At 41.2% G+C, this 24,859-nt stretch overlaps 1 protein-coding gene across 1 annotated transcript in view; it reads right to left on the bottom strand.

The window, feature by feature from the left end:
• Positions 1-717: 717 nt before the first annotated feature.
• GRK7 (G protein-coupled receptor kinase 7) overlaps positions 718-24,859 on the bottom strand; it is a 32,785-nt gene continuing 8,643 nt past the window's right edge. The window contains exons 3-4 of the mRNA XM_045029032.1: positions 7,559-7,830; positions 718-1,664 (exon numbers count right to left, since the gene is read on the bottom strand). Coding sequence (XP_044884967.1) covers positions 1,322-1,664; positions 7,559-7,830 — 615 coding nt within the window. The 3' untranslated portion in view covers positions 718-1,321. The remainder of the gene's footprint in view (positions 1,665-7,558; positions 7,831-24,859) is intronic.

Below are 24,859 nucleotides of genomic sequence, written 5' to 3'. Positions count from 1 at the left end.
GGCAACCTTTCAGAAGTGGTGTGCCCTAGTCTTCATTTATTCACTCTAATGTAAGGTTTTGCGTGCCAGTAATACATTTTAATGTTTTTAGAAGGTCTCTTTCTATAAGTCTATAATATATAACTAAACTATTGTTGTATGTAAAGTAAATAAGGTTTTTTAAATGTTTAAGAAACTTCATTTAAAATTAAATTAAAATGCAGAGCTTTCAGACCGGTGGCCAGGATCCAGGCAATGTGAGTGCCACTGAAAATCAGCTCACATGCTGCCTTCGGCACATGTGCCATAGGTTGCCTACCCTTGATTTAGACTATAATATCAACTTACATATATCATTTTTCCATATCACTTATAAAAATAGTGCAATGTATTTTATTTTTGTGACTGATTGAATTAACATTGCTATTATATTTAGAAACTTCTCTTTTTAAAGGCCAGTTACAAACTGGTGTGATCTATTTGTAGTTTAATTTAAACTACAGTTTAAACCAAATATAGACATGTATATCAGGAAACCTGATAGAAAGTTAAACTTGGTAACAAAAAAATGAATGCACATTCACAATCAAACATCAATTTCTTCATATAAGCGATAATATAACTACTCAAAAGCATAAGCTTACACAATATTAAGTAAATTTCTTTTCTCAATTTCACTAGTTCACCCTCAGTCTGATTAAGTTAAGATAGAGGAGAATTTGACCTATTCTTTCCGTCTTTGTTCCTACTGAATTTTTTACATTAATGAGAACTTGGACGTATTACTACTAAATCATTCAGTGACTAAGGTGAACTCAGAAATCTAGATAGCCAAAAGATTCTTAAGTTTGCTCTGATTCATGAAGTCCAAATTCATTGTCTAATTACTCAGAGTATTACTTCATCATTTAAAAGCCTTTATTGAAAACTATAGAACAAAGGGAAACATTTGAATTAAGAAAAGGAGAGAGAGAGAGAGATCAAGAAAGGAAATGAGTGTATTATAATGGCAGACTCATTCATTTTCAGAACAAGTGCCTCCTCACCCTGTTATTGTTTTCATATTTCACATACACAGAGTGATGGAGTGCTATCCTTCTATGTTTCCTAAAATAAACCTGATTCTTCATCTTGATAGCTTCCAGCACAATAAACAGATTATCTCTGTTGCTAGAACAAAGTAGTAGAATGTCCATTCAGCTTGCGCTCCTACTTGTCCTGTTGATGTCATATTTTAGGTTGATCGGTTCTTGTTAAACAGCTTAGCTGAGTTTTTGAAACATTGTTAGAATTTGGAAAGTTCTGTGGTGCATTTTCACCCTTTTTGTTAATTGTGTGATATTTATAACAACAAACAAACTCCTGACTTGGCTTCACCTCCGTTTGCACATCCCCCAGTAGCTATTCTGTTAGGATCATTCAGTTCTTCGAACAGTCCTGTTTCAATAATTTCTTCCTGCCATGGTATAGGGACAGCACCGGTCGCAAATTTCTTGAAGAATTGCTTATCTTTGTCATCAAACTCAATCCCCCGGATTTCAGAGAAGTCAGCAATGTCTGCAACATCTTTGGCATAGACAACTGATGGATCTGGCACAAAAGGGGGGTCTATGAGGCCTGCCTCCAGCCTGTGGAAGTTAATTGTTTTGAAGAAAGCATGTTTTCTTGGATCATCGTCACTGCTCCTGCAATAAAACAAGAGATTGTCAGTCAAAACTGTGATGTGCTAGCTAGCCAATGAGGGTGAACTATATATATAAAAAACAGAGAGAGCCCCAAAGCTGAGTAGATTTTGGGAAAGTTCAATTGCATAACTTGGGTCTATTTTAATTTTAAATGGGTTTCATTAAAGCATCCCTCTGCATGTTCTTTCAAAAGCCAAGGGTTGTTAGGTGCATAATGGGATCAAGATATTTTGTACTTTTCAGCTAGGAAAGTCAGGTTTTCAGTGGAACTGAAGCTAAGGAGCGGGAAATATTGGGACTATTGTTAACAACAAAAGCCCAGGTAACTTGCTTTATTTTAGGTAGAATAAGAATTCCAGGAAACTGTAGTAGGTGGTTCAATGGGTAATACGTTCAGCTGTCAACTCTGGAAACAGTGATTTCAGTGTGAAACTGGTGACAAGTAAAACTGATATTTGTGGTCTCATCTGAAATGAGTATTGGTCCAAAGTGCGCGCACACAAAAAATCACACAAAGCCCAATACAAAAGCCCTTATTCTCATGATTATTTCTTATTCACATAAGTAGCCCCACTTAGCTCAATGGGGCTAATCAGGTAAGGTCTACTCAAATGAGCAAGAGTTTGCAGGATCAGATCCAGAGATTGGTATGCTAGCAAAAGAATGCAAGTACATTTCCTAGCACCTTCACACCCAATGACCCTCTATAGCTAAAGCTATCTTAGTCCCTCACTACTATGAACATAAACATTAATAAAACTCACCCAAGAATTAAAAATAAAATGAATCAAACTTTTTTAGACTTCAAAATAAGTATATCTTGGAAAGAATAACTGCAGTCCATGCAATGGGCTGAATTAAGGTTTTCTTCTCTTGAAGGAGAAACAGGAACACAATGAACTATTGCAATGTGGGCCCACATTCAGATCCCAAGATGACCCCCAGGACAGGAATAATCTGAGTCTCAAGGGTACAATCAAAACATACTATGATCCTTGACCTAGGCCCCATCCTAGAATGTGCCATTTTTGCAACTTTAGCTGTAGGGAATGTGCAAAGAGTGACCTTTGAGGCCAGGTCTATACTAGGAAATTAGGTTGGTATAACTATGTCACTCAGGGGTGTGAAAAATCCACACCCATTAGTGACACAGTTAAATTGAGCTAACCCCTGCTGCAGACAGTGTTACGTTTTCCCATCTATATAGCTATGGCTTCTAGGGGAGGTGGATTAACTATAGAGAAGCCCTCCTGTTGGCGTAGGTAGCATTTTCATTGAAGCGCTACAGCAGTGCAGCTGCACCAATGCAGGGTTTAACGTGTAGACCTGCCCTGAGTTTTGGAGAAGCTATGAACAGGAAGGAAAATTGCGTTCTTCTTTTCCTGTATATATGGATGATACAGCTTGGACTGGGTCCTACATGAGGTAAAGGAGTATGAAGAACCAAGCTATCATTACAATGCCGGGGAAACAGATTTCTCTCTATTTCTTGGCCTCAGTAAATAGCAATGTTGTTAATGGGTTGCAGTTTTCTGATCACATTTTTATACAAAGTCATATACTAAATAAAGACCATGCTTTCACACATTCACAGTGCACTATGGGATAATACTGAAGAACCAAATGTTCTATGGACATGACTCCTTGCAACAAGGTTAAAAGAAAGAGATAATGCAAATTTCTGTTAAAGCCAATCATCTTCATTAATGTGCAAAAACACCATTACTTAGTGACTAGATGCAGCCTTAGGCCTATGTGACCACAGAAAGTCCTGCTCTGCCAAGGGCCTGCACCATGCACATGAAACAGACCCTCCAGCTTGAACAGCATCTTTAATTCCCTTTGCACTGCTTCCCGTTCCCTAACTGCTCACTCCTGCCCAGAAAACTGCACTTTAGCTTCACTTCCTGGCACCCTAATTCATGTAGGCAGGTCTCCAGAGGCCACAGTCTTGTAAACAAATGGGATCAGGGAGCATTGCCATAGCCTGGGAAGCATCAGAAGCAGCCAGATGGGCCTCAAAGGTACACAGAGATGGTGTTACCCATCAAGAAGTGGCAAGGGAGATGTATACTACAGCGATGAGCACAGTAGGAAAACACAGATTAGATCAACAGGGCTTATGTTATTTTTGCATAGGGTCTTGCAAAACCCAGACGGCTCAGTTAGTGACACATAAACACTGGTACAGCTATGGAGCCTGAAGTCAATTGCTGACTGTCTTTATTAGCCTGGAGTGCATTAGAGCTGCAGATCAGATAATAGGAACTCACAGATTTGTGACTCTAGCAGCTCCGTCAGTCACCCTATGGAGTTACTGGGTGATTTCATACTCAGAATAAAGTCTGCATGAATATGCTATTTTGCTTTTCTATAACATGCTATTAAAAGCATCAGAACTTAGTGTAGGTTCCACAGTGGATTACTGCAGTGTTTCCCCCTCCTGATGTAATATATTTTATTTTGATACCATCAGAAATGCATCTTTTTTTTTTTAAATATGAAGCTACAGGAATGCCATCTAAAGGCACCTACTAATACCGTGCTGCTTCTACCTAGCCATGACCCCTTCCTGTGTGAATCTGATGTTTGCATAACTGTGACAGAAAAAGTGAATGAGCTTGTCTAACTTCTCTCAAGTTAACATTCCTCAATGAACTATTTCATTGTTCCATGGGACAGCAGGGAGAGGGGTGAGCAAGTTCCCAAGGAGAGAGAGTGGAGTCAGAGAGTGGAGAGAAAGGTGTTAATCTCTCCAGAATAAGCCAACACCACCAAGTCTTGAATACAAAATTTAGAACATTTTCAAGAGGTCAGGTATGCAAATTAAAGCTGCCCTTGAGCAGCTTTAACTTATGCAACAGGCACTTATGTAGATAACCCAAGGTCTGATTGACCTTAGCAGAATTACAAGGCTAATCTTTACATAAGGATGAGCTGTTCTTGAACAATATCTCCAGTGTAATAGGCAGTGACAGGTTTTGTTTTTTTTAACATATGTACAGAAAGGCTGGACTTCTCCTTGCCCATTTCTCATTAAACTGTGTATTAAAGGGACATTGAAGGGAAGGGAAGAAAAAAATGGGACATTATGTTAATGGATTCCATTGTGTCCCTCCCTCAATACTTCAAGGTACCACTACAGATTACAGTTGCAGGCTGTTCCATGCTCATGTATTTTAATAACTTGTCCCCTTTCCTCTCCTCCACGTGTCATAAAACACAGGCTAAGTTGCTCCATCTGAAGTTCTACTTGTTGGGCTGGTAGAAATTTTGGTGGGGAAAAGTGCCCCCAAAAAATGAAGCAGCACCAAACAGCAAAGAAAGTAGAGGCAGCATATTTTGAAAAATCAAAGCGGCAGAATTAAAAACCTCAACACAAATAACTCTCTTGAGGTGCTTCTCCCACTCACCACTAAGGGCTAATGTAACATTAAGTAGGCAGATAGATGGTTTTGTGGTGAAAGCACATGACTAGGATTGTGGTTCCATTAGGAGAGCAGTCTATTCCTAGCTCTTCCACAGACTTGCTGTATGACCTTGAACAACTCACTCAGACTCTCAAAGCCTCAGTTTCCCCAACTTTTAAGTTAGGGTAATAAAGCTTACTTCACAGGGGTGTTGTGAGGCTAAATGTATGAAAAGCACACTGAGATTTCAGATGGAATGCTCTAAGTCAGTGTTTCCCAAACTTGGGACACCGCTTGCATAGGGAAAGCCCCCTGGCAGGCCAGGCCGATTTGTTTACCTGCCACGTCCGCAGGTCTGGCCGATCGCGGCTCCCACTGGCCGAGGTTTGCTGCAATGGGGGCTGCGGGAAGCGGCGCAGGCCGAGGGACATACTGGCCGCCGCTTCCCGCAGCCCCCATTGGCCTGGAGCAGCGAACCGCGGCCAGTGGAAGCCGCGATCGGCCAGACCTGCGGACGCGGCAGATAAACAAACCGGCCTGGCTTGCCTGGGGCTTTTCCTATGCAAGCGGTGTCCCAAGTTTGGGAAACACTGCTCTAAGTGAAGAGTATTACTATTATTGTGCTAAACCAGGTAATTTCTGTCATCTGTGTTGCAAGATAATTTGTTGCTGAATAGTATCTACAGTTTTCATTCAGTGTTAGAATTGTCAGCTTCCTTATAACGACAAAAAAAGGGGAATCATAGCCTCTGTTCATATTTGAAATCCGCACAGAAATACAGTATGTGGCTGATCAAACCATGACCATATCATATCGGTATGCAAAGATGTGTATTTTGGACATTCTTCTGTCAAAAAGCTGCGTAGCTATTACACTTGCCCTGCTGGAGAGAAGATTCATGTGACAAAATGATACACACATCCCTACTAAATCCTTGGAAAAATCAAATGGTCTTCACTTGTACATTAGATATAAAACACTGTTATATGATCTTCTATGCCATTCTTTAATGTGTTTTCAAATATCTCTAGGTTCTTTGTAAACTCAGTATGACAAATTAATATTAATAAATAATATTAATTATACATCTTCACATTAAGCCCCTCCCTCCATTGCAAATAGGAGTTTTATATTTATTGCAAGGATTATCAGTGTCACTACGTGGCATTCAGATTAACACTGAATACTGCATAGAGAGCAATCTGGACTATTGGCAAATAAGTTTTACAAAATAGAACCCACTAATTTATTCTAATTACCATATGTTTTACAAATTTAACTGTACTGGTTACTGAATTATACTGTATTGCTAAACAAGTGACAGTTAGAGACCATATTTCCTAGCTTCCTAAACATCATGCTGTAATAAAAGTTTTAAGGCAAAATGTGTAATCTTTGCACAGAAAAGTCTCCCAGTAATTTCAGTGGAAGATTTCCCTGTATTTTTGTGTAGTATACACATAAAATGTGAAAGGACTGTCTTAAATGAGTCTGTTCATCTACTTTTTGGTAGGTTCTCAATCACATTATATTGGAAAACTTAACTACTTGAATTGGTAGATAAGTTTACAATCATGTTTGATGAAAGTTACTATGTGTTCTAAATTTAGCTACCACCAATTTCCTTTATATCTTATTACAGTTTACTTATATGTCTTATAGATTGCCTTGCATTTATTCTGTCTTGACAGTAAGGCTATTGAATCTTTCACCATGTATCACTACAAAAGTATTTGAAAAGTTAAATACTATATTGTTTAGCTTTCCAATTACCTTATTATTTAAAGAATCTTTAGGATTGCTGACTCAGGGCCAAATCCAGCAGTCCTTTCAAAGGCAAAACTCTCATTAAGGCCTCAAATGGAATTTTTGTCTAATAAGGATGTAGGTCCAAGTGTACTCTCCCTTACAAATACCCTTGGGATGCTGGCAGGAGGCCCAGGAAACTCTGTGGGTTTCCATGAAATTGGCCTGTCAATAAGAGGGGTTAGGATACCTGTTGCAGGAAACACATGGTTCAGCTTTCCAACCCTGATACCTGCAGGCTTATTGGGGGTTATCCCTTCATGCTGCTGCTCTGGAACCCTGACAGCACAGTTCCTACAAGAGTCACACTGACATAGACCAAGCATTCTGCACTCAAGTAGCATTAACTTAGATGCAGATATACACTAGAATATTCACTGTCTAGAGAGAAGAGAATGCTATGGAGAGGGCTCCTCCCATTCCTGAAAACTCTACAAAACTCCAAAAGAGGAGCTTCTATGGATTTCTGGGGAGATAATTGGGATTGACACCACAGAGGCAACATTCCTCCATTTCCATGCTCTCCCAAGAGAGATCTGCTAGAGCAAGATCACTTCCATTCATGGAAGTGGAAAGGAAGATTGGGGTCTTTTAGAAACCTTAGGATTTGGCCTCCATTTGTATGAAATAATGATTGCATCATTGATCTAGGCTTAAACATGGGAAATAATCCATACCTGCTTCCTAAACGGTCCTCTGATTTCTTAGCCAAGAACAGCCTGCAAATATCTTTTGTTTCCGCCGTGAAGTTGGCATGCTCAAATTTCACCTCATCTTCCAAGGTTCTTTTTTTCACTTCATCCTTACTGACCTTTTCTTTGAAATCCTTGAATGGAGTTCGACCCGCAACCATCTCATAAATACTACATCCCATAGCAAACCAGTCCACGGGGTAGGAGTAATTCTCTTCCTTCAGGATTTCAGGAGCCATATAACCATTAGTCCCAGCCTATGGCAATCAAACATATATGTTTACTAGACAATGGCAATAATGAAACACATAGGAGTAAGTACATTTTAGTCTCCTACAGTTAATTACATCAAGCCACAAAATGTATCTGAAGGTATCAGTAGCAAACATGACAGAATTGTGCTTATAGAAACTACAGATGACATTCTATAGATGTGCATCTATGTAATATCCATATAACAGCTTTGGCACATGATTGAATTATTTCTGTTGGTTAAATATCTTTCTATACGGAAACCTTTAAAATATGATCTGCAAAGGAAAAATATGGATTTGTCCCATTTTTGCATGATGTATAAAGAAAGCCTGAGAGGTTTTGTTTTTTAAAAAAATATTTCTTTCTGCTTTATTTTTTTCTTTCACATTAGAAATTCAGGCCTTATCTACCTTGTTTTTCTGGAAGACTATGAAGAACTGAGGAACAGAAGGTACAGCACATCACGAGAAACCAGAGAAGTGAAAACTGATTAACTATTAACATATACACCTCTACCTCGATATAACGCTGTCCTCGGGAGCCAAAAAATCTTACTGCGTTATAAGCGAAAGCGCATTATATCGAACTTGCTTTGATCTGCCGGAGTGCGCAGCCCTCCCCCAGAGCGCTGCTTTACCACGTTATATCCAAATTCATGTTATATCAGGTTGCGTTATAATGGGGTAGAGGTGTATTTGACTTAACTATTTGGGAAAAATCCTTTCCTTAATAAGGATTTACCACCACCCAGAGGCGATGCGTGGAGGAGGGCATGAGGGGATCACGTGCTCCCCTTCAATTTCTGCCAGGGATTATATTTATATAATATAAATAATTATATATAATTATATATATATAGTTTTTGCGGGGAGTGGGTTCAAAATACACCCCCCCCCACTACCAACAGTAACACATTACCTCTGCCATTCCCATCCCTTCAATTAACAGCAGAGAATGCTCTCAACCCACATCTCTGAGTCATCTAAGTAGTTTCCTTGCAAAAACAGGAAAGAAAACATTCAATTTTCCTGATATTTTAAGGTTCAAAAAGCAACAACAAAATAATACTTTCAGGTCTTCTTTAAAATTCATTACCAAACACAAAAGAAAACAGATCCAGTTCCCCCTTCCAGGTCCCTTGTAAGCAATGCAACAGCAAGTGAGCCTTGCTTGAATATTGTGTGGTATTCTGCATTCAGATTGGGGAGAATTAAGTAGTCAGCATTAGCTAGTTGCAGCACATAACTTTGAACTAAGAACACTCCTAGATATAGGACAAACTGACCATGCCCTATGGATATAACTACAATCCTCCTATTGCCAGATCTGCATCACTCAGCCTGTAGGGCAGGCAAAGTAGGATTCCAAATGAGTTCTACTGGATTTCTGGTAAGTTGATTTCCTTGAGATGAGGAAATCACTCTTTGTCTACACTGCCAAGGTATTACCATCATTAGTGTGGGTGGAAGCCTTAGCATAGATAAGGCTCCCACAACCAGACCCATTTTTACCCCTGTATTAGTTATACCTGTTACCTAGCAGGTTTAACTAGCAGAATGGTAAAAGTGCCAAAAGTCACTTGAACTTTTTCTATGCCTTTTTGAACTGATGGGAATCTTTCTTCTTTTTCTTTTTAGTATAGACATGGTCTTGGTGCAAAATCCAATTGACAGTTGTTCAGGATTATGGTTGCTATTAGTAGCATAGTTCTACTGTTGGCTGAGGGAGTCACAATGAGCCAAAACAGAGGTGCTTCAGGAAAGGATAACTGAAATCATAGCTCATTTGGGGCACACAAAGGAATTTGTGAGTGGTACAATTAAACACATGCACAGGCAGTTTCAGTTTGAGCGGTAGAAAGACTATTACTCCTTCAGCTTTAGGCACAATTTCCTCTCTTCGTCAGTTTTTCAACCCCCTATAAACCTCAGCTCCTGCCAATGTATGTATATATATATATCTCCCACAATATGGCTAAGCCAGGCCATTGTTTACAAAAGGTAGGCAGTAGATGAAATACCCTTCTTTTTCCTTGCTAGTAACTATTCTTATTTAGAGACATGGAGCCAAATCATCCCCTTTGCTGACAGGCAGCAGGGAGATGAGAGCACAACTATCTGGCCAGTAAGCACAGAAAGGAAGAATGGAGCCAAAGTGGCACTGTCTCTCTTGTTGACTCACCAAGTCCACAGAAATTACTCTGCTTTGTAGAGTTATATGGGGTGGATGGAGCTCTCAGTCTGACATTTCCCCTTAGGCAATCTGCACTATTTGTGTTGGATTTTCCCACTGGAATTTGATTCTGCCCCAGGGAGAGTTAAAATCTTATTCATGGCTACTCCTCCATTCAGAAAGGGGGCATTGTGTAACTGTGGACCAGAAACCCAGACTCATGCTATCTGGAGGAAAGATGAGGGACCAGGGAGAAGTACAGAGAGGCTGATTTTTACACAAATACCCTAATGTGAGGGTAGAACTGGAGTTCCTGTGAATGATGGGCAGCTACGTGATCAGAAAGCATAAATGGTGTGGCTATCTGCATGTCTACAGACCCACAAGGGGTAAGAACTATGCATAGCCTCTGAGGTACTTTTTCCTTGTCTTGTTTTTTAGTGGGAGGCAATCAGCATTCTCAGTTTGATTAGGCCAGAGGTGAAGTTGATTTAGTGAGTGATACCCTGAAGAACTGGTGAGCCACTTCATCATCAAATGGAGTCACAGAGAGCAACACAATAATCACAGTGTTACATCCTGGCATTGTGTTTCTGTTAAGACATTGCTGTGCTGGAATTCAGCCTCATCACATGCTGAACAATATCAAGACACACATGACACAGCACTGTCAGAATGTCATTCCTTGATCACCAATGTGGGTCACTGCGGCTCCAATAAGCAATACCTTCTCTCTTTCACCCCTCTCTTTTCCCTTCCCCAGCACGGCTGCTTGAAGGGGTGGTTGCCAGGTGCCTTTACCTATTTGATACGCATAAATGGCATAACTGTGTTAGTCATGCAATATAGGAGGTGACTTTGACTGATGTGGCACTCATGCTCCTAGAGCTCAGGCAAAGCAAGGGGAGCTCCAGTCCTACTCATAGAACTGTCAGGGTCCAATAGGTGCATCATTGTTTCAGTGAAAATTAGGGATGGATCAGCCAGGTGATGGTTGGGGTCAGATTAGGTGAGAGATCAGGATTTGGATTAAAGGTTGAATCAGGGGTAGAGTCTGAGGTTCTAATGTAATGGAACTGTAATTCTGTGAGCTGTTATGAAAATTCAGCTCAAAGTGAGGGAAGTCTTGCATGATCTGCTATTCTCATGAGGTTTCCATCATTGCATCCAAAATCTTGAGAGCCGCTTCTCACAAAATTTCAGCAGAATTTGAACCCAAATTGAAAAGAACCCAGGTTCTAGTTCTAGACCTGGCCCAGAATCCAAAATAAAGGAATAAGTTAAAATGTCAGAGTTCAAATCCAGCTTCCCACCCCCTGAAATTCAAAGGGATTCAGATTTGACCATTCTCTGGTGGAATATATATATTACAAATGGCAATCCTATTGTTTGATATGTAGACACTGACCCATATGCCTAAGAAACCGGGGGAGGAAGAAACAGAGTAAATCTCACTACAATTTCAATCAGCACAGGAACTGGCAAGCAGAGGGACACATGGAATTTAGATTTCTCTGTCTTCTCCTATATAGCTAAATGTCTGTGCAAAAAGTTTGTATTGACGAGAAAGGGCTGGAAAACCACAAGCACTCAACTATGTAAACAAGTGAGCAGTAAATAAGGAAAACAGGAAGGGATGTGCTGAAATAAGAAGATGCAGGATGTTGTCAGGAAACACACTGACCAGAACAATTCAATGCCCTGAACTGGCAGAGCAAACATCTTTCAAGTGAAGATTTAGCTATATTTCTTGGGATAGGATTGGATTGGAGGAAACCAGCAATTTTCACAGTCTTTACTCTTATATGTACAAATCAGTACATGTCAAAAGGTGACAATTAAAAAATGACATAACTAGCACAGTAAACCTCTTGCAGCAGCACAAAAGACTGAGGCCAAAATGACTCAGGACTCTTTCCCCCAGCATAGCAAAGGTATATCGAAGCATATTCTCATCTTGAGACACTGTGTTTTTAACTGCACAACTCTTTGTAATTGTAATGGGATTTGGGTGGCTAAAAGACAGTGATTTAAGTTGAGAATATATCCGCTGATCTCCAAAGCAGGAGCCAGAGAAAGCCATTTATCTTGCTCCCGTCTAGGTCAAAGAAAACAGGAAGGTATCTTACATTGACTTAACAATATAAAAGTGAGAACAGGATGGGAAGCAAGGAAATTAAAATGCGCTGGAAGAAGGGAATGGAGGTGGTAAGTGCACATTACTGAAGGCGGTTCAATTTTCCAACATTGAGATTTTGATCCTAGTTCACTGTGGAATATTTGACTCAGTTAAACTAATGAGGATATCTCCCAATACAGATATTATTTGTGCTCTTACGTTTACTACTGCTGTTTTTCAGAAGTTAAAAATTCCTCAGAAGTCGTTGTTTCTATAATGACTTGCAGACTTTATTTTTTTCACTTGGTACAAATTGCAAACAGATTTAAAGAGATTTTTATTAATTGGAAAAATATTTTGTAGCTAAAGATTTATCAATATTAGGACAAATTCTAGTGTGTGACTGGAAACAGGTATAGTAAATGCAACCTCAAAGAGTCACATTACTGTATTGCCAAAACACTGTTAATATGCTCCAGTCTTGCCTGAGACTTGCCCTCTCTTTTGTGCCACAGAATTCCTGCTAAGAGCATATGGGCCATTGTCTAGTCAGGAAGCCCAGACCAACCCCTGCATCAGCAAGGCATGTCCCATTAGGCACGTTCATAAAAAAAATAAAATAATGGAGGACCCACAGCATATGGTGTCGCCACAGTCTTTTGGAAGAGGCAAAATCCAGGCAGTCCATGTGCCTCTTTCTCTGCCTGTAGTTCTTCTGGCATGCAGCTAGAGTCCAATGCCAACCATTCTGTGCTTCCATTCATCTCTGTCATGGAAAACTTTTATCTGAATTGTAGAGGGTGAGTAAGATGCTTTATTTTTTCTACTTTGTTCAAATGCTTGCATTAAAGTGAATTTTAATGTTATTATTTTAAGTGGGACTTTTAAAGCAATTTCTGTCTTTTTTTTATTCAAAGAGGAACAGCCAGAAATATAAAATCAAAGTCAATGACCAAATTCTGCTGTCAGACAGATGAATCACATTGATGGAAACCCCATACATAAATACCAGGGTAAAATGTGGCTCTAGAATTGATACCAAAAGGGCAAATCCAGCCACCAGACACACAAGGAATTTCAATTAAGGGCAATATGTATTTTGAGAACGGATTGACAACAAGACATAGTTGAACTGATGTAAGGAGCACGCTGAAGAGAGAAAACTCCTTTTTGAAATTTTATTTTGTGTTTTTTTAAAAAGGCCCCTTATTTTTTAATGTGTTCTCATAACACAAGACTTAACTCTGGGAGTCATCACATGCTCTCAAGTCACACTGGAACCAAAGGAGCTTAGCACATTGTGAGGGCTTTCAGCAGGACTGGGCTTAAAATGTAAATGCTTATACACTGACCATACTGTCCTGAAAAAGGTAAAGTACTAGTAATGCCCTGGGTAAAACACTGTGGCATCTGGGCTCCTAGCAAATAGGGTAGGGGAAGAAACACAATATAACTCTGCAGTTTCCATCAGCACAGGAACTGGCAAACAGAGGTGAAAAAATGGGATTTCTCTCTCTCTACCTTTCCCCGTAGATCTGTACTAAACAAATTCAGTCAACATCATAAACCAAACAGCAAAGCAAATCAGAACATCTATCTTTTGTTTGCCATGGCACAAGAACTGTTGAATGGGGGGGAAAACCAAGCTGAGTTTAGCTCTATCAGCTCTTTCCTGGGGCTCAGTTCTTCTTTCCTCCAAGGGGTGCCACTGACTGCTTTGTTCTCTTTCCCAGCTGTTCTTCTGCTCCTTCAGCAGTGACCTTACCAGACGTTGGAGGAATGTAGCATTAGACCACAGGAAGCTGTTGATAGCTCTAAATTTCAAGATATTTTTTCTGCATATGAGTTCCTGGGCCCCAGAGAGGGGAGGAGAATAGCTGATCTTTCTTTGCCATTTATTTAATAATGGTAATTTGAATGTTTTATTTTTTCCCAGAGCAAGGGAATGTGAGGAGGAATGGAGAAAAACTTAAATTGGTGATACAGAACTTCAGCTTCCCATCATCCTGTTATTTTGGCAAATATTCACATTACAGCAATAATCCACTTGATTGCTTAAATAAATGGGGTGATTATTTTTAAAGCCAAGATAAAATTAGGTTTCTGTAACAAGTGAAAACATTCCTTGTTTGTATCCTATAAAAAGACTTACAGAACCCAAAAGAATTTAGCACAGCTGCAATTACTGCTTAGCAAATACAAGGACTTCCTAGGGTTTGTCTACAATGCAGTAGAGCGATATGATTCCCAGAGTGGGGAGACAGACTTGTGCTAGCTCAGCTCAAGCTAGCTTACTAAAAATAGCAGCAGCTGTTTCCAATAGCAGTTTTTATCCAAGCTCTGGCATGGTCTTCCTTTGGAACTTTGAGCAAGTCCTTTACCTTCTCTGCCTCAGCAACTCCATTCATAACATAGGGATAATATTACTTCCTTACTAAAGAGGGGTGTTTTGAGAATTAATTACTTAATGGTTGTTGAATACCATATAAGTATTATTAGTGTAAGAGAGGAATTTCAGTCTACTCTACAGATACTTAAGGAGATCCTCTGGAAATTAATGCAAAAATAGTATTAGAGCTTTTAATAGCACTATGAGTGGGCGACTTATTCAGCAGAAGTCATCAAACAAATATTACAATCTGTGCAGGTGTTTTCCTTCTCTGTTTACTTCTCTCAGTAGCGTAGCAGGAAATATTAGCAGCCACATCTTTTATGGTGCTCGGCACCCTTAACTGCCACTAAAATCTGCGGGATTTGAGGGTGCTTGCATCTTATTGGTACCACTTAGCATCAGGACTCATGCTAGAGATACAATTAGGTTAAAGTCACTCTAAATAAAGAGCCAAATTCAGCCAACACATACATGGGTACAAGCCCAGACTTCACCTGCTCCTGTGGCTGTAGAGCAGGGATGGCCAACCTGAGCCTGAGAAGGAGCCAGAATTTACCAATGTACATTGCCAAAGAGCCACAATAATATGTCAGCAGCCCCCCATCCGCTACCGCCCCCCTGCTCCCAGTGCCTCCCACCCACTGGCAGCCCTGCTGATCAGAGACTCCCCCTCCATCCCTGCACCTCCTGATCAGCTGTTTCGTGGCATGCAGGAGGTGTGTAGGAAGGAGGAGCGAGGGCACGGCAGGCTCAAGGGAGGGGGTGGGAAGGGGTGGAGTGGGGGCAGGACCTGTGGCAGAGCAAGGGGTTGAGCAGTGAACACCCCCTGGCAGATTGGAAAGTTGTTGCCTGTAGCTCCAGCCCCTATACAAGCTGCCTATACAACAAGCCGCATATTAACTTCTGAAGAGTCGCATATTGCTCTGGAGCCACAGGTTGGCCACCCCTGCTGTAGAGTCTGTGCCTAGTTTTGCATTTTGACAACATATTATTAATGTGTTTGGGAGTGAGGAGGAGGATGACTTTTTTTTCAGTCATTTTTGGCCAGATTTTGATACCCTTAATCACACTGAGTGGAATCTTACTCTGAAAATAAAGGGACTGTTCACAATGTGATCAAGGGTACTTGGATTTTGTGAGTAGCCTACATCTACAGTACCACAGCTTATGGATTGCTCACAAAAGTATCATGTAAACCTCATTCAGCCAAAGGCAGCCAAATCAACATTTCAAAGAAAAATACGATTGGCCAAGTATTATAGGCCATATAACCCTTTCCCTGCCACATGCATGTTTCTGACAATATGCAGTAAATACACACAAAATGTATACTGTGCATTCATACCATATTGATCAACAAAGCTGTCAGGTTCCTATATTTCACAAATAATTATATGAATTTCAAACTATTATATAAACGGCTATATGGTACTTGAAGACATCACTCCAATATACTTATGCCTCATGGTTTCCATAATAGCTAATGTGCTTCAAACAACAAAGAGACTAAAATTAATAATAGTATTTATATGGTGTTTTTCATCTTCCAACAGCTTCATAAATGTTCACTAATTAATCCTCATAACAGTCCTATGCTCTAGGTAAGGAATATTATCTCTTTTTTTTACTGTTTAGCAATTATGAGTGACTGTTAGGTTGGGCTGTGCAGGATCGAGCCTTTAATGCCAAACGAAGTCCCTTTGTGCTACTCCAGTCGTGCAAGGGGCACTTAAAGCTGGCCTAAAGGGGCCCCGGGGTTCCCTTGACATTAAAGAAACCTCCTGGTGATCACCTGCTCTCCTCCACTGTGTAGGATGTGGGTCAGAAATTAGAAAGTAGGTGGCTAAAGTACTCAGCATGCTGGTGATCTTTGGCCAGTAAAAGAGCTCTTCAGCCAGGCCCAGAATGGAGGGAGGCAGAAGGCTGGACAGATTCACCTTTGCTTCCCCCACTCTGCTCAGCATGACGTTGATACCTCTAAGGATCAAGTCCTGGTAAAGTGCTGTGAGATTCATGGATAAAGAGACAAAGTATTACACTATTATACTATCACTAACAGATGCTTTATAACAGTGGTTCTCAACCTTTTTTCATTTGCGGAACCCTAACAAAATTTTAATGCACGTGCGGACCCCTTTGGAAATCTCACACTTAGTCTGCAGACCCCCAGGGGTCCATGGATCACAGGTTAAAAACTACTGTTCTATGGTAACGACAACCTTTTGTGGACCCCTTAGACATAGGTTGCAGACCCCCAGGGGTCCGCAAACAACAGGTTGAGAACTAGTGCTTTATACCATCTAGCAGGATCCATTTTTTTTTAAAAATAGCAAAATCCCACTAGTGAAAAAGAGTAAACTCAATGTATCAGAGAGCTATGATGAAATCAGTGCAGGTTTTGAAAATATTAAATAGTAGTAATATATAAAATAATCACTTTGTTGCTAATTCTGAACAAATGCTGAGCTGTCACTTTAAAAGCACAAAGGAAGAGTAACTTCTGCAGAATCTTAACCAACAGGATTGATGTGTGCTAATGAACAAAGATCAGCAGTATCAGAACTGGCTAAGTTATTTTTCATTTCAGAATTGTGACCCCCTATCCACCAGTTCTTAGCTGTCTTGAAATGAAACCGCAAGTTTCAGGAACATCTAAATAGCTTTTCTTTTGTTTTCCTAAGAAACCTAATCTTACAAAAAACAAACATACAGGAGGGCAAAGGGACATTTTGAATATGATTTTAAGCAAAACATGTTTTTCCTATTCAAATATTATGATGTCCTTCAAATATATAAAACACAGCACAGGAAAACTGTTAAGAAGCCTATATACACATCTTAAGGGTCTTTGCTTTTTATGATTACTATAATGTCAATAGAATCCCTTGAAGTGTTTGCATAACTTTATTGCTCACAGTTATCAGTGTAGCATTTTAACCTCTCTCTCTCTCTCTCTCTCTCTGGCTTGCATGTGTTGTTGCCTGCAGACTGCATGGTCCCTGCTTGTCTGGACCTGATCCTGCTTTCTTCGCAGAACCATCCCTTCCCATGAGCGTGGGTCTTGTCCCATTACCCATTTAGCAAGGAGGGTGGGCTCTGCAATTAGCCCCAACCATCCTGGTCCCCTTTCTTCATTTCCTTTCTCTCTTGTTGCTCTCAGGTGGTCATTCTGCCAAGTAGGTAGGGATCCTTTCTGACTGAAGGCACAAGTACAGAGTGTTATCTTGCAAAATTTTCTTTCCACATCTTAAGATTTGTCTGTTTCTTTGGTCACTGTTGGTGCTATTAGGGAAGAAATGCTTCTTAACAGCAGAAAGACCTTGGCCTACAAACCCGCAGAAGGCTATTCCCCGAGCCTAGGACAGGTAACGGTGGGTACTTACATTGACCAGGGTTCATCCTGAGCCAAGGACAGGTCAGGGTGGGTGCCTTACGCCCCAAGCCCAGGATGGGAAAGGATGGGGTGCCTAAATTAACCAGGTTATGCCTTGAGCCCATTGTAGGGTAAAGGTGGGGCGTCCTACATTGTGCACATACTGTTACCTGCACTAAAAGCTACATTAATGTTAACTTGTAAAATACCTGACTTACCACAACAACCACACTCAGTATGGCCCAAGCCTGCTCCCACTGAAATCAATGGCAAAATTCCACTGACTTCAATGGAACATGATCTGGCCCCCTAAGATTGGGCACACTGCATATCTTAAGGAACTGACGTTAACACCACAAGCAAAATCCTGCTCACCTTTCTTACACCAATGAATTTAGCATTATTACACATATAAATAAGACCAGCAAGACTGGGCTCCATATGCAACAATATAAGAAGTACATATGTGCAACGTGGCCGAGTTACAACTGCTGTGGAAACTCTAGCCCAGCTCATCCAGTTCAGTAGGAGGAAGACAAGGAAAGGAAAGTTATGTAAGGACTGCTTTGTGAAGATGCTCCCACAGTGTTCCATCAAGAAGATGGAGTTTGCCTCATATGCAAAAGTCTATGGTAAAGTTAATTATAAACAGTTATGTTTTTTTAAATTATTTATTTAATAAGTTTTAACAAGCTTATAAATCTTTGCCATATATAAATATCAGAAACAAAACAATCATTACAACAGTTAGATATAGTTTAAAGAGACATTATACAGGAATATAGTCAGAGATCTTTCAATTTAACAATGTGTTACTGTATTATTGAGTGAGCATCATTATAAAACTATGTTGTTTCCAATGAAGCATGTTTTTAATCATGACTCTTCTTGTTCACATGTAGAGCAAAATTGTGTTTAACACTGTCTTTGTGAAAAGACGAACCTATTATCTAACACAATGCATTTTTCCCAGTACAGATAAAGCCTAGAGATTTGCAGGAGTGCAGCTACACTGGTAGCTAGCGAGTGATAGCTGTAACTGGGGCAAATTCACTGTGTCGAAAAGGACTAATATTTAGCCTGCAAAGATGTTGATTTAGAGGTGTCTTCATTAAGATCTTGACTGCTTTATAATTATGAAGGGCTATGGGTGCCAGAGGCTCCCTTGATCCCCCAGGCATTACTATCCATCATTCACACTCTTTCCTCCCATATTTCATAGCATATGAGGGGTTCTAGGAGTCAAACACACAGGAAAGGGAGCATAAGAATGGTCATACTAGGTCAGACGAATGGTCCATCTAGTCTAGTATCCTGTCTTCCAGCAGTGGCCAATGACAAGTGCTTCAGAAGGAATGAACAGAACAGGCAATCATCAAATGATCCATCCCCTGTCATCCCAGCTTCTGGCAATCAGAGGCTAGAGACACCAGAGCATGGGGTTGCATCTCTGACCATCCTGACTAATAGCCATTGATGGACTAGCCTCCATGAACTTATCTAGTTCTTTTTTGAATCCCAGAGAAGAATCTGGGTGAAAACAAATAAAGGCAAAGGTGGCCTGTCTCTGAGACAGTCTTTTGGGATTCAGCTCTATGAGTTTGGTCTATTAGTCTGTTGCCTCTTACTGGGGCCTACCTCCTGCCCCTCCACTTGGGGTATATACATTGCTGCCAGTCAGGGCAACTTCGGGAAAGGTGCGGCCTGTGACTGACCTTCTCAGCTGACCTGTCTCTGTTGCCAGCAATCTGAGGTGGAACAGCCTTCTTCCTGTTCACCAACCCTTCCTGTGACAGGCTTACCCTTTTTAACTGCCTCCCGCTCCAGGGTGATCTAGCCTTGCAGGTGTGCCTCATTAGGACTGAACAGGCCCAGAAGAGTTTGTTGGTCTCCTCAAAGCTAGAGTGAGGGCATGTCCCTTCACAAGAGCATAAAGAAAACCAGTCAGTTCCTCCTTGTTGCCCATTCCTATTATATGAGATAAAGAGGACACTAGAAATAAAAGGGCGGTAATTTTAAAATAAATGTAACACAACCCTGCTTTACACACCATATATTCAACCTGAGTAAGCTCACATGTATGCACTTCTAGATAAAAGAATGCCTAGGCAATAGGCATAGATATATCCTGAAGACCAGCTTCAGTGCATGCTTGTTTCAATAAGGAAATTTAATGCAGTACTTATGTACTATATGCTATTTTAAATCACTCTTTACTTCTCTATTTCTAAAATGGGCATTCTTCAAACCTGGTCATTTTTATGGATTCTACCATCCTAATCATAAGGATCTGAATCCAGGAACCACCAAGCATCTCAGAAAAAACAGAGTATTTCCTTCATAGGACTAAAGTTATCTAAACTATCTAACCGTTAAAACTAATATTAGCTATTTTCATTATTTACAACTGTCTTTAAGTAGAGGCAAGAAAATATGAATGACAAGCTAGCAAGGAGAGCCAGAGGAAATGGAGGAAACTAAGGACGTGTGGGTAATGTAACTCCTTATATATCCTGGCATGAAGGATTACTTAATTCACTGATCATACAAAAATGACCAAATGAGCTTCAACAAACCATTCCATACATACAAAAAAAATCACCTTTGGGTTGGAAAAAGTACATGAGCAATTATAGGGTAATTTCACTGAAGAGTCGCAAGTGCCTAAAACAGGGACTTACGATGGAAGTGCTTCCTTAAGTAGAATGCCACTACTTTCATGCGAATAACCTAATACAGTGGTTCTCAAACTTGTTCCACAGCTTGTGCAGGGAAAGCTCCTGGTGGGTCGGGCTGGTTTGTTTACCTGCCGCATCTCAGCCTGTGCCACTTCCAGCAGCTCACATTGGCCTGCAGCAGCGAACCGCGGCCACTGGGAGCCATGATCGGCCGAACCTGCAGATGCGGCCGGTAAACAAACCAGCCCGGCCCGCCAGGGGCTCTCCCTGCACAAGCGGCAGAACAAGTTTGGAACCACTGACTTAACATGTTGATGTTGATGTGTGGGTGGGAGTCTATTTATATATGAGATGCTATGAAGTTTTTATTGCCTTGAGTTTGGGATGAATATATTATTCATGACTCATGAAACTGTGAGGGAGTTATGCAGAACTTCCAAATAGTTCTGGCAATAAAAAATTGATAGGTCCCATGTCTTCTGAAATGGGTTGCGAAGTTAAGTTTAGGGGAGTCTTTTATCACCACATATATAGTATACACTGTAGTAACTAAGGCTCCAAAGTTATGAGTTATTACTATTTAAGAATTCCCCAGACATTAAGGATATTTTACAAAAGAAAGAAGAGTTCTGAGAAAAGAAAACTCAAGGTCTAATGGCTAGTTTTCTTCAATATTCTGAGGAAACTCAGAAATACTGCAGCCTTTCATAGGAGTGTATTATTGGTGCAGCTAGAAATACTTTCCCTTTTCCCAGTGATTGAGTGAATGAATTAAAAAAATTATATCAAACATTAGATATTATAGATGCCAGATACAGTAGTGAAAAATAGGGAACTTGTTGGAATTTAATATGGGGGGGTAGCTCAGTCATTTGAGCATTGGCCTGCTAAATCCAGGGTTGTGAGTTCAATCCTTGAGGGGGCCACTTAGCAATCTGGGGTAAAATCAGTACTTGGTCCTGCTAGTGAAGGCAGGGGGCTGGACTCAATGACCCTTCAGGGTCCCTTCTAATTCTATGAGATAGGTATCTCTCTCTCTATATATATATGTATATATAAAGGGAGGTTGATTATGAATGATACAGCTTTAGGCAAAACATTGTAAACTTTAAGGACAGGGCTCATTTTATGCGCAATCCTGTTAGGGAAAAAAAGGGGTTGTGTTCGTATTGATTTATTTTCATTTACTGACAAAGTGAAGAAATAAGGCTTTCAGGGACATTGTAAATAAGAGGGCAGCATTATCTCTTGTAAATGTAAACAAACTTGTTTGTTTTAGCGATTGGCTGAACAAGAAGTAGGACTGAGTGGACTTGTAAGCTCCTGAAGTTTTACATAGGTTTGGTTTTGAATGCAGCTATGTAACAAAAAAAATCTACATTTGTAAGTTGCACTTTCACAACAAAGTGCTTGTATGAGGTGAACTGAAAAATACTATTACTTTTATCATTTTGACAGTGCAAATATTTGTAATAAAAAATATACACTGATTTCAATTACAATACAGAATACAATATATATGAAAATGTAGAAAAACATCCAAAATATTTAATAAATTTCAATTGGTATTCTATTGTTTAACTGTGCGATTAAAACTGCGATTAATCACGATTAATTTTTTTGAGTTAAATGCGATTGATAGCCCTAATTATAACCTATAATTTAAAATGACTTTCCTCAACTTTTTCTTAAATAAACCAGTATGTTTTAATCCAGGGACAAACAGATTTTTCTGGCCACTATCAAATGCAATGTGACGACTAAAATAAAGCTCCTATGCATGTTTTGTTTTCATAGTAAAATACAGTTTATGGATCAAATTAGACCATCACAAATATACACTCATATATAACATGCAAAAATGGAAAGTTTTAGACAACCTCAACTACTGGAGTTGCTGCCAGTCACCTATAATAAAAACTATATAGATAAATATAAGCTACTTTTCCACACAACAATCTCTTTAAACATAGATATTAAAGAGACTGAAAGCAAAACAAGCGTATATTATATAATATATATTGTCCCTCTCTACTCTCAGTTGCTTTAATAACAACTCCCGACCATTGGGAACCAGGGTTTTGCATGTTTTTGCTACTGTGGGTACGTCTACACTACGGGATTATTCCGAATTTACATAAACCGGTTTTGCAAAACAGATTGTATAAAATCGAGTGCGCGCGGCCACACTAAACACATTAAATCGGTGGTGTGCGTCCATGGTCCGAGGCTAGCGTCGATTTCTGGAGCGTTGCACTGTGGGTAGCTATCCCGTAGCTATCCCATAGTTCCCACAGCCTCCCCCGCCCCTTGGCATTTCCGGGTTGAGATCCCAGTGCCTGATGGGGCAAAAATCATTTTCGCGGTTGGTTCTGGGTACAGCCTCACCCCTCCCTCCCTCCCTGACAGCGGCAGACAACCGTTTCGCGCCTTTTTTGCTTGGTGAACCGTGCAGACGCCATAGCACAGCAAGCATGGACCCTGCTCAGCTCCATACCGCAATCGTGGATGTTTTAAACACCTCGCGCACTCTCGTGCAGTATATGCTGAACCAGGACCTTCGAACCGAGGCGAGTAAGAGGCGGATACGGCAGCGCGGCGATGACAGTGATGAGGACGTGGACACAGAATTATCTCAAACCGCGGGCCCCGGCGCTTTGGAGATCCTGATGGTAATGGGGCAGATTCTATCCATTGAACGCCGATTTTGGGCCCGGGAAACAAGCACTGACTGGTGGGACCGCATTGTGTTGCAGGTGTGGGACGATTCCCAGTGGCTGCGAAACTTTCGCATGCGTAAGGGCACTTTCATGGAACTTTGTGACTTGCTTGCCCCTGCCCTGAAACGCCATAATACCAAGATGAGAGCAGCCCTCACAGTAGAGAAGCGAGTGGCGATAGCCCTGTGGAAGCTTGCAACGCCAGACAGCTACCGGTCAGTCGGGAATCAATTTGGAGTTGGAAAATCTACTGTGGGGGCTGCTGTGATGCAAGTAGCCAAAGCAATCACTAAGCTGCTGCTACGAAAGGTTGTGACTCTGGGAAACGTGCAGGCCATAGTGGATGGCTTTGCTGCAATGGGATTCCCTAACTGTGGGGGGGCGATAGATGGAACCCATATCCCTATCTTGGCACCGCAGCACCAGGGCACCCAGTACGTAAACCGGAAGGGGTACTTTTCAATGGTGCTGCAAGCACTGGTGGATCACAAGGGACGTTTCACAAACATCCACGCGGGATGGCCAGGGAGGGTTCATGACGCTCGCGTATTCAGAAGCACTACTCTGTTTAAACGGCTGCAGCAAGGGACTTACTTCCCAGACCAGAAAATAACAGTTGGGGATGTTGAAATGCCTGTCGTTATCCTGGGGGACCCAGCCTACCCCTTGATGCCATGGCTCATGAAGCCATACACAGGCAGCCTGGACAGTGGTCAGGATCTGTTCAATTACAGGCTGAGCAAGTGCAGAATGGTGGTGGAATGTGCATTTGGCCGTTTAAAGGCGCGCTGGCGGACATTACTGACTCGCTCAGACCTCAGCCAAACCAATGTCCCCTATGTTATTGCTGCTTGCTGTATTCTCCACAATCTCTGTGAGAGTAAGGGGGAGACCTTTATGGCGGGGTGGGAGGCTGAGGCAAATCACCTGGCCGCTGATTACGCGCAGCCAGACACCAGGGAGATTAGAAGAGCACACCAGGAAGCGGTGCGCATCAGAGAAGCTTTGAAAACGAGCTTCATCAATGGCCAGGGTACAGTGTGACTGCTGTGTTTGTTGATGAACACCCAACCCCCTTGATTGACTCAGTCCCTGTAAGCAACTCCCCCTCCCCCTTCGAGTACAGCTTACTTATGCAAATAAAGTCACTCTCATTTAAAAAGCATGAATTCTTTATTGATTCATTATAAAAAGAGGGAGAGAAGTAAGGGTGTGCTTTGGGAGGAGGAAAGGAGGGATGGAGAAGGCCATTAAAAAAATAAAATTCAGAGTAACGACATCCTTCTGGTTGGGCTGTCCACGGGGGTGGAGTGGGCGGGTGCACGGAGCCTCCCCCCACGCGTTCTTACACGTCTGGGTGAGGAGGCTAAGGAACATGGTGAGGGGGGAGGGTGGTTATACAGGGGCTGCAGCGGCACTCTGTGATCCTGCTGCCGTTCCTGAAGCTCCACAAGACGCCGGAGCATGTCAGTTTGATCACGCAGCAGCCCCAGAGTTGCATCCCGCCACCGCTGATCTTCCTGCCGCCACCGCTGATTTTCCTGCCGGTCTTCCTGCCGCCACCTCTCATCTCGGTT

The sequence above is a fragment of the Mauremys mutica genome, chromosome 9 (assembly GCF_020497125.1).
Source record: "Mauremys mutica isolate MM-2020 ecotype Southern chromosome 9, ASM2049712v1, whole genome shotgun sequence".
NCBI classification, from domain to species: Eukaryota; Metazoa; Chordata; order Testudines; family Geoemydidae; genus Mauremys; species Mauremys mutica.
Note: the sequence above shows the minus strand (reverse complement) of the source record. Positions and strands in the feature narration are given on the sequence as shown.